Genomic DNA, 9,526 nt, shown 5'->3' on the forward strand with positions numbered 1-9,526 from the left:
GGGACTCCCTCCGGGGAGGGACCACCCGGGCGGGGGTGGAGCCTCCTTCCAGCCCGGCTTCTCCCGCCGGTGCCGCTTTCCGCTCCCGGCCCTGCGCCTCCGGCCTCTGCGGCCCTTCTGGCCTTTCCTACCCCCGAGACAGCGGGTGGTGGCCAGGGAACAGGCTAATCGCGGCGCAGTTGATGCTCCCGAGGTACGACGCCAGCGTGGGTGGGTAGGGTCGTTTCCAGCTGCCCTGATCCTGTGTTCAGGGGGGTCCTGCTCCGATCCCCCCAGGCGGAGGGGAGGGGAGGGGCGGTGGTGGCGGGCGGGCCCCAGGTGCCTGGGCCTCTGGAACTAGCCCTCACTCCGGTCCCACCCCCTAGGTGGCGGGAAGGATGACTACGCTCACGCGACAGGACCTCAACTTTGGCCAAGGTAGAGAGGCCGGGCCTGCCGACCGGGGGACCTGCCGACCGGGTCTGGGGCGAGGGCAGGTCTGTGCGGGCGGACTTTGCTGAGCGCGCGGGTTGCGCCCCTTGCAGTGGTGGCCGACGTGCTGTGCGAGTTCCTGGAGGTGGCCGTGCACCTGATCCTCTACGTGCGCGAGGTCTACCCGGTGGGCATCTTCCAGAAGCGGAAGAAGTACAACGTGCCTGTCCAGGTGAGCCCCCACGGCCGGGCCGGCGCCACCGGGTCACCCCCTAATCACGGAGTGGGCAGGGAGTGGATGTTAAGCGTCTGTTCCACCTTCAGGCCCGGCCCCCTCGTTCTCCAGTGGCGGGGGGTCCTAACCTCCAGGTCCTGGCAGCGGCTGGCAGCATGACAACCTCCCAACCCCCGCTGCTGCAGCGGCTCCTTCCATCCCCTCTGAGCTGGGAGTTCCCCTCCAGGCGTTAGGGACCAGGCCTTCCCAGGGAGTTGCCCTGGGGCATGGTTGTATTTTAAAAGAGTTCTTGAAGCTGGTCTTGAAGTTGCCCTGAGGTTGGTTGGGGAGAGGATTGCTGTAAACCTCAGGCACCTTCCCCCTGCCCTCACTTTCCCTAATTATAGGTTAAAAGGGAGACAAAGCCCCACAATACTGGATTCCCAGTCTCTAGAAGTGTCTGCCCCTTACAAGGCACTCAGTAAACATTAGAGGAAACGACTGAATGCTGGAAGTGGTGGAGCTCTGGGGGTGTACTGGGAAAAGGAACAGAGCAGCAGCATTGCCTGGGCACCCACTAGGTACATACCTGGCTGAATCCTCACTCTGCCCTGGAGATCTTCACAAAGTTTATTAAAGCTCAGAGAGGCGCTCTGTCTGAGGCCACATGGCTCCTTCGTTCCAGATTCTTAACTTCTGAAAACTGACTCGATTTCTGGATCCCTTCTCTTAAAGAAAATGCCCATATACTCAAACACAACTTAGGGGTTTCTCAGACTCTGGAGGAGCTGAAGGACCCCACGTTAGGAAACCCTCATGCTGGAAGTGCTAACGTTGAGCCTGAATTCGCACCTTCTGGCTTCTCCCCCTCTGTGGGTGATTCGGAGTTCTGAGCCCCATGGTGGGAAGTTGGTCTCTCAGGTGGGAAGCCTGGGGAGCTGCCGGGCCTCTCTCCGAAGGCAGGCAGGCTTGGGCTCCTGGAGGGGGTGGGGGAGGCTTCCCAGAGGTGCTGGGGCCTCACCAGTCATCATGGCATTGTGCGCAGATGTCCTGCCACCCGGAGTTGAACCAGTATATCCAGGACACGCTGCACTGTGTCAAGCCGCTCCTGGAGAAGGTGAGGGCACCAGCCCACCTCACACCTGGTATGGGATGGGGTGATGCTGGACCTGGCAGGGGACCCAGGACTCTCACACCCAGAGGCCTGTTTCCTGCACCCTGGAGACCCCCGAGCCCAAGGACAGGCCTCAGGGCACGTGGGCCAAGAGAATGGTGTGCTGGGCTCTGAAAGGTGTGCTGGGCCCAGAGCCCTCGTGGATGGTTCTGAGTGGGGCCTGCCTGGGAGGGTTCTGGGGTCTCACATCTGTTTCTCCCTCCACCCCCAAGTTCCATCTGGGCTTCGCCCCTCAGGGTATCCTCTTCCTGTTGTGTCTTCTGTGACCCCTAAGGGGCCCAGGTAGTCTCTCCCCTCAGCCTGTACCACTCATGTCAGGGAGTGCCTACTTGAACTTCTCAAACGTCCCTCCAGGGTCTTGGGGACCCTGGGCCTAGAGGCTGAGCAGGACTGTGAGTGGGCCCTTTCCCACCTGTCCTGGGGTGGGGGTGCGGGGGAGACCCAGTTCCGGGGTAGGAGATTTCTCTCCTTGCAGAATGATGTGGAGAAAGTGGTGGTGGTAATTTTGGACAAAGAGCATCGCCCAGTGGAGAAATTCGTCTTTGAAATCACCCAGCCTCCACTGCTGTCCATCAGGTGAGCCGCCTCTCCGCCATCCACCTGCTAGACAGTGCGAGGTCCTTAGGAGTATCCCACCTTCATGCCTTTAAGCAGCTCTCAGAATACCTTGGGGAAATGAAAGGCATGCCAATTTAGCAGGCAGGCCGCCCCGTGGTCTCTGGACATCACACAGGTTACATGGAGATCCTCCCGTCTCACACATGGGAAACCACGGCACTGGTGAATGGCGAGTCCCAACCTCCTCTTTTATAGATGGAGAAACAGGTCCAGAGATGTGACATGAACTACCCAGGGTCACCCAAATGGTGGCAGAGCCAGGACACAATCCAGGGTCCTAACTTCCCATCAAGCGGTGTAATCCATAGTCAATTGGTTTGGCTCAGTGGATAGGGCGTTGGACTGCGGACCGAAGGGTCCCAGGTTCGATTCCGGTCAAGGGCACAAGCCTGGGTTGTGGGCTTGATCCCCAGTTGGCGCATGCAGGAAGCAGCCAACCAATGATTCTCTCTCATCATGGATGTTTCTCTCTCCCCCTCTCCCTTCCTCTCTGAAATCAGTAAAGATATATATTTAAAAAAAAGTTGACCTTGGGCAGGAATGTTGGCTGGTCAGCAGCTGACTTCCTGTGGTGAGGTCAGGACAATAGAATGGCCTTGGGCAAGCCCTTTGCCCTCACGGCTGGGGTGCTGGTCCTCAGATGGGAAAGGGGACATTAGCATGTTAGAACCACCTGTAGGGGCTCCCTACACCCCTTTCCCCCATCCTGGCTTAATTAGTCTGGGGTGGGGCTCTGCACTGGTTTTAAACTCCCCTGGTGACAGGTAGCCCCCTTAGAAGCCAACACTCAGAAGGACTAGAGGGGCTCGGGACCCCCTCATCTGCTTCTGGGGTTGACTGCTTGTGGAGGGGGGCACCAGAGTGACAGACCTGCCTCTTCTTTCCCTCCCAGCTCGGACTCCCTGCTCTCTCACGTGGAGCAGCTGCTCCGAGCTTTCATCCTGAAGATCAGCGTGTGTGATGCTGTCCTGGACCACAACCCCCCAGGTGAGCTCACCGTCTACTGCCTCTTCCCTGGGCGTTTCCATGGCTACCTTGGGGGGTCTGTGTTCTCAAGTTCCTCTGAACCTTGTCTCTTCCTGCTTTTTGGAACTCCTTTCAAAGTCTACATCCTCCAGGAACTTCCCTGGTTGACTCCACTCTGTCTTCAGTCTCTGTTTACTTGTGTCTTGTCTTAACACTTGCTTTCGTTACACTTTGATCTCTGGGGCTGCTGAGCTACTAGGGAGGTGGGAAGAGACTCTGCCCAGCGGCCGGCATGGTGTGGCCCGGCCTTGATCACACGCTTGCCTCCTCAGGCTGCACCTTCACCGTTTTGGTGCACACGAGGGAAGCTGCCACTCGCAACATGGAGAAGATCCAGGTCATCAAGGTGAGAGGAGACTGGTCAAGGGGGGTGGGCATTGAGACAGCGGGAGGCTCTGGTAAGCAGATGCCACAGTTCTGAGTGGGCAGGGGTGCTGTCGTGGGCACTGCACCCATAACGTTGCTTAGGACAGTGCCTGGCACCCAGTAGGTTCTGGTTATGTGCTGTGCGGCCACATGCCTGCCATTGCTACACCTGGGCATGCAGCACTGGGAGGAGTGGCTGTGTGCTGGGGCCCCCAGCTCAGTGAGGTGCTCCTTTCTGACCCCTTTCAGAATTGGTGCTCGGGCTTATTAAGTCACTGAGGTTCCCAGCCCAGCTCTGACTCACAGGCGTGACCTGTCTAGTGGAGGAGCCCGGGATTCTGCACTTCCCTAGTGATTTGATGGTCCCCAGGTCTGAGGGCCCCAGCTCTGGAGGTAGAGGGGGAAGGCAAAGGGAGGGCAGGCAGGTCCAGCGCCCTTCCACCCCCTCACCTGGATTCCTCCCTAGGACTTCCCCTGGATCCTGGCAGATGAGCAGGATGTCCACATGCATGACCCCCGGCTGATACCCCTAAAAACCATGACATCAGACATTTTAAAGGTGAGCTGCATGGGGACCAGGTGTGCTTTATTTAGGGTGTGCTTAAGGCCTTGTGGACAAAGCTTGGAGGTTACCAGGCAACACCTGGCATAAGGCTCCTCCCATCCCCTTTCCCTTCTCCATCTCGGCTGTGGCCATGCAACCTGACACTTGGAGAGAGAGATCTGCCTGCCAGGGGCTTGCAGACCCTCCATATAGGGGCCCTGACTGCCACCTGACACGGCTGTGTGTTCCTGTCCATTAGATGCAGCTCTATGTGGAAGAACGAGCTCATAAAAACAGCTGAGGGTGTGTCTGCCCCCGTGGATGCCACAACTATCGGACTTTGGGGGCCCCCAGCCTCGGGCAGCGCTGCAGGGCCACCCCGCTTCCAAGTGCTCTTATTGCCTCTGTGTGGACTGCCCATCCTCCAGCCTGGAGCTGCTCAGGTCTGGTTGCCTTCACGGAGGAATGGCCCCCCAGGAGGGCAGGAAGGTGCTGGGATCTCAATTTCTCAGCCTCCTGGGGTTCAGCCGGTCAACACTGTCTGTCTCAAATACTGTGCTGTGAGTTGTTTCAATAAAGGGCCCCAAGGGCTGACCTCGGCTCTAATTGTAGTGGGAGGGGCAGGTGCAGCACCCGGACCCCTTACCTCCCACCCCTAGACCCAACCCCAGGCTGGTTTTACTGGAACATTTATTATGACAAGAAGTGAGAGCCACACAACAGCGGGTTTGCCCAGGGTTAGAACTGTGGCAGGAGGTCCCAGGGCAGGGGCCTCCCTGCCCACCACAGGCTCATCTCTTGCCTGGAGGAGACCTTTGGCACTTAGCTGGCGGGGACAGAGGGCAGATGAAAGGCTATCAGATCCAGACTTTAGTGGGGTCTGTAGAAATGAAGTGGGGAGGGCAGGTTATTAAAGTCCACCTGCCATGGCCATGGCTGTTCCTGCTCTCGTTCCTGATTCTGCCCCTGCCCCTGCTCCTGCTCCTGCATCTGCATGATCTCGGGCTGAGTTGTGGAGGCTGCTGGGTTCCTGGTCGTCTTAGGGCCGATGATGATGCTGCTGTTGGTAACACGGGGCCCATACCAGCCTGCCCAGAACTGGGTGTCTTTGCCCCCATGCTGGAAGAGGATGTAGCGGACGCCTGGAGGGTAATCTGAGAAGGTGTGAGAGACCTGGAAGGAAGAGAGAGGGAGTGACCACCAGGACTAGGGAGGGGGTGAGATGGGGTGACCACTCAACTGGAGAGGAGAAGGGGGGAGTCCCAGGTGGGAGAGCTGGGGCATCCAGGCCCTGGGGGAAGTGGATGGCAGGCTAGCAGCTGAGGTCTCACCTCTCTCCACTGGGCATCGCTCCACTGCTCGATGGTCACAGGTGGGGGCTCGAAGGAGGCCAAGGCGATGTAGTTGGCTGAGACCAGCTGTACTCGGATGCTGTAGGTGCAGCCACAGTCTGCTCTGGCGGCGAACCTAGGGGAGGCTGGGCTTCAGGACTGCACCCCAAGACAAAGGGTGGCCCTGTCGGTGGGCAGGCAACAGGCTTACAAATTGGAGTTTCGTTTCCCTATGGGGTCCATGGGGTCCACCTTCAGTGCTCCCTGTACCCCCAGGGTGTGCAGTCTCTATTTGTGCCGGGCCTCAGTTACCCCATCTGAGAAAAGGGCAACCCTTTTGGGTATTTCAGAGATTGCATCTTAAAAGGCAAAAGTCTCTCTACAGAGATAGTCAAGGCCAGGCTGTGGGTTCAGTGGCAGATTCAAGGGGTGGCCTGTGTGGTGTGGGCTGGCACAGAGCTCAGCCCTGCTATCTCCCCGCCCCCAGCAGTTCTGCACACCCCTCCAATCCCACCCCTCCACCCTCAGAGTGGTGGCCCTGGGCCCTGCTTCTGCCATGGGCCAAGGCAGCGCGGCTGGCACAGCTCTGCAGAGAGGAGCTTGAGAAGGAGTTGTGGGATAAATGGTGGAAGGGGGCAGGGGAGGCAGATGAGAAGGCATGTGCGCAGATGTGAGGTCTGGGAAGGCTGGTTGTTGGGTGTCTTGCTCTCGTGCGTGTCTGAGATAACTCACCTGTAGGCCTCAGTCTCCCCATCTGTAAACTGGGGTTAAGGTTTATCCCCTGCTGATGTGATGGTGGGGAGGCCAGGAGGCACTGCTGGATGAGCAAGTGCTGGGTCTGCCCACAGCAGGTGTGTGTTGGGGGGAGAGAGGGGATGGGGAACAAGCCAGCCGGGTTGGCCTGGCTTCAGGGACTACCCTTGCCTTAGGACACTGCTGGGCAGAGTGGGCACTCCCTCCAGGTGTTCTCAGGTTAAGGGGAGGATGCAGTGTGGGGCCGGGCCTCACTCACCAGTCCTTCACCACGATGTCAGGCCGGATTGTGTCCATTAGTTCCTCCCAGTAGCCCTCAGCTTTGAGGTCCACCATCTGGGACTTGAGGCATAAGCTGGGGAGAAGGAAAAGCTTGTATTCCTAGGTGTGCTCTGCGTGGCCTGCACCCAGGGAGGTGGTTCAGGGGACCCAGCAGTGTGTCCCCTGACGGCTGCAGGACAGCTCCTGGCTGGTGCTGACGCTGGCTCCGTCCTTGGTGTGGGCCCATGAGAAATACGCAGGGAGTTGACTCCCTTGTGCCTGGGCAGCACCTGATCCCAATCCATACGCCCAGTCTCCCGGGGCCCCAAGAACTCGCATTCCTCGTTATGGACAGCCTGTGGACACTCCTGACAGCCGACTGCCCCAGGGGCTCCCAGCCCCCTTAAACCGGTCCCACCCCCAGTCACTGAGTTTACTTCTGCCCCAGGAGGCAGTAGACTGAGCTGGTTTGGGGAGCACCTCCCTTGAGCTTCACAGAGGCCCTTACGTAGGTAGGCCTGGGGTTTGGCAAAAGGTGTCCCGACCCTCTTCCTCCAACACAGCCTGCTCAGTTCAGTTTCTTACCCAAAGGATGTGACGAAGTACTTCTTGACCTTGGAGTCAGGAAAATCTTTCCCATGGCCTCCAGGTAAGCACTCCACCTTCCAGTGGTCCCCCCCATTGTAGTCGATTTGCCAGGATCTCATACCCTCTAGGAAAAATAGGAGCCTAGTAAATGTGTAGCCTGGTCCTCCCCATTTGGTATGAGGGTGAAATGCAGGGCTCGCTCATGCTCTGATCTCCAGGTGTGCACCCCAATTGTGCCTTGGAGCACCCCTACAAAGTTAAACTCCAACCCATTCCCACCTCTCCCCGCCTTGTGCCTGACCAGCTTGACTCCCACATGAAGCGGGGAAAAAACTACTTTCACTTCCATGTTGCTGATGCCCTTTGGGAAATACCCGTTTCAGTTCTCAGAACATTGTGAAGGGCCTGTGCTGGTACGTTTGTTCTTAATGGCTAATGTGAATTTGTCCCAATGGGGACCAGTCCGTTGACAACTGACATCCTCACTATGTAACTGAGATCGGAAGGGTGTGCGGTTTGTTGCTGGGTCATAGGACCCTCTGGCCTGGGTGGGAGGGATGATAATTGGGAGAATGGGCGCCCTCTGAGTTGGTGGCATGTAGTAACCCCATATTCATGGGAGCATCCCCACCCGGTTGGCTCGCCATGTCCTGGTCTCCCTCTTCAGAGAGAGCTGAGAGAAACTCAGAAAACTGGCGTGTTTCTCGCCAAGGTTTTCCAGAACAATCACCAGGGGAGCTTTTCCAAATTACTCCCCTGTTCCCTCTATAAGGAACCCACATCTATTCCCTGTGTGCCCAGGGTCCCCCCAGTAGAGAGCCAGACGGGTAATACAGGGCCCCGTGCAGGCGAGGCTGCAGGCTGGCTCTGCAGGGTTGTGAGCTGAGCTGGTGGCCGGGCTGGGCAGCTTCTGAGGGGCCTGAGGGCCTCCATCAGCTGAGCATTTCTGGATCTTTGGGCAAGACACATCTCGCTTGCGGCCTGACATTCTCATCTACAAAATGGAGCTAACCCTCCTCCCGCGGCCGACTCCTGGGATCCGCGCGAGGAAAAGAGAGAAAACAGGCAAGAGAGGGATTCTAAGTCTATAAACGCCTCTGCATCAGCCGCTGCCGTGGCCCCGATAGGAGCACGGTGCCCGGTATGTAGCAGGTACTGAACAAAGGAGAGCACCTGGCAAATACAGGAGAACTCGAGCTAAACAGGGAACTCAAACGATGTGATTGCAGTCACCTCTCAAAACCCTCATTTTCATCTGTATAATGAGGGTAACGGGAAGATTATTGACATTTGGTAAGAGCTCGGGCTAGTGCCTGGCCCGTAAAGGAAGCCTCCTAAAGGTTAGGCAGCTGGACTGAGCTAAAGGGGCAAAGGTGGACCTGCAGTTTGTTGATTCTTCAACGAACGTTTTCTTGAGCCCCTGCTATGTGAAGGTCTAATTGTGGACACTGGGTGTACTGTGGCAAGCTAGATCCACTAGGTCCCTGGAACTTGAAGGGGAAAAAAGAGAGATAAAAAGGCAATTCTAGGGTATGAAAAGTGCTATGAAGGAATTAAATGGGGGTGATAGGACTGAGGTAGGGAGCACTGTTTCTGGATGGACCAGGGCAGGTCTCTGAACTGAGACCTCAAGAATGAGGAGGAAACAAGGGAGCCTGGTGGGGGCTCAGCTTTGAGAGAACATTCCAGCTAGTATGGGCATAGCAAGTGCAAAGGCCCCGAGGTTCCCGAAAGGGAGGAAGGAAACGGCCCACCTTCAGCACATGGGTTGCGTAGGAGGTTCCTGGGGAAGATGCACAAAAAGTAAAAACTCTTCCAGTCAAACACAAGCTCCTTGTAGTCCTCGGTGATAAAACCCTCACGCAGGCTCTTGCGTTTCCAGAGGGTCATAAGGTCGATGAGGTCGCGCCAGAGGCTGCAGACAGGGCGGCAGTCCAATACCAGCTGACGGGCAGGCACGTATATGAATACCTCCAGCAGGATGTTCTCAGGTAGTTCATTGATGCTGAGCAGGGCCATAGCTGGGCTGGGGTGCACACACAGGCCTGTGTGTGGGGTTGTGGCGGGCGGGGTGGGGGGGGGCAACAATGGTGGTTGTGAGCCCTGACCAAGGAGGTGGATTCCTCAGATCTTCAGGGGCCTGGGCCTGGGCCCCCTAATCCTGCTTCTGTTGTAAAACAAGAGGGGTTAAGACAAGAAGCATTTGAGCATCCTTCCAGGACATAGCAGGCCCTCAGAAT

The 9,526-nt window shown here is 57.5% G+C and overlaps 2 protein-coding genes across 2 annotated transcripts; one reads left to right on the plus strand and one right to left on the minus strand.

Moving 5' to 3' along the window:
* Positions 1-6: 6 nt before the first annotated feature.
* MAD2L2 (MAD2 mitotic arrest deficient-like 2 (yeast)) lies at positions 7-4,947 on the plus strand. Its single transcript, XM_006766717.2, has 9 exons — positions 7-193; positions 366-417; positions 525-643; positions 1,671-1,742; positions 2,275-2,375; positions 3,310-3,404; positions 3,716-3,789; positions 4,276-4,368; positions 4,613-4,947. Exons 2-9 carry the CDS (start codon positions 378-380, stop codon positions 4,652-4,654), a joined length of 636 nt encoding a protein of 211 aa, XP_006766780.1. The 5' UTR covers positions 7-193; positions 366-377; the 3' UTR covers positions 4,655-4,947.
* Positions 4,362-9,526, minus strand: FBXO6 (F-box protein 6). Its single transcript, XM_006766718.2, has 5 exons — positions 9,041-9,526; positions 7,284-7,410; positions 6,697-6,792; positions 5,685-5,820; positions 4,362-5,526 (listed from the first exon to the last, which is right to left on the minus strand). The coding sequence occupies exons 1-5, from the start codon at positions 9,303-9,305 to the stop codon at positions 5,224-5,226; spliced, it is 927 nt and encodes a 308-aa protein (XP_006766781.1). The 5' UTR covers positions 9,306-9,526; the 3' UTR covers positions 4,362-5,223.

This window comes from Myotis davidii, unplaced genomic scaffold (assembly GCF_000327345.1).
Source record: "Myotis davidii unplaced genomic scaffold, ASM32734v1 scaffold299, whole genome shotgun sequence".
NCBI lineage: Eukaryota > Metazoa > Chordata > Mammalia > Chiroptera > Vespertilionidae > Myotis > Myotis davidii.

What these genes read in the sequence shown, in the direction of transcription:
- FBXO6 (XM_006766718.2), bottom strand. Translation starts at nt 9,305, where the DNA reads ATGGCCCTGCTCAGCATCAATGAACTACCTGAGAACATCCTGCTGGAG. An exon ending in ACGCAACCCATGTGCTGAAG is followed by an intron (nt 7,411 to 9,040) that starts GTGGGCCGTTTC and finishes TATTTTTCCTAG; the next exon opens with AGGGTATGAGATCCTGGCAA. An exon ending in TACTTCGTCACATCCTTTGG is followed by an intron (nt 6,793 to 7,283) that starts GTAAGAAACTGA and finishes CCTTCTCCCCAG; the next exon opens with CTTATGCCTCAAGTCCCAGA.
- MAD2L2 (XM_006766717.2), top strand. Translation starts at nt 378, where the DNA reads ATGACTACGCTCACGCGACAGGACCTCAACTTTGGCCAAG. An exon ending in CCTCCACTGCTGTCCATCAG is followed by an intron (nt 2,376 to 3,309) that starts GTGAGCCGCCTC and finishes TTTCCCTCCCAG; the next exon opens with CTCGGACTCCCTGCTCTCTC. An exon ending in CCTGGACCACAACCCCCCAG is followed by an intron (nt 3,405 to 3,715) that starts GTGAGCTCACCG and finishes TTGCCTCCTCAG; the next exon opens with GCTGCACCTTCACCGTTTTG.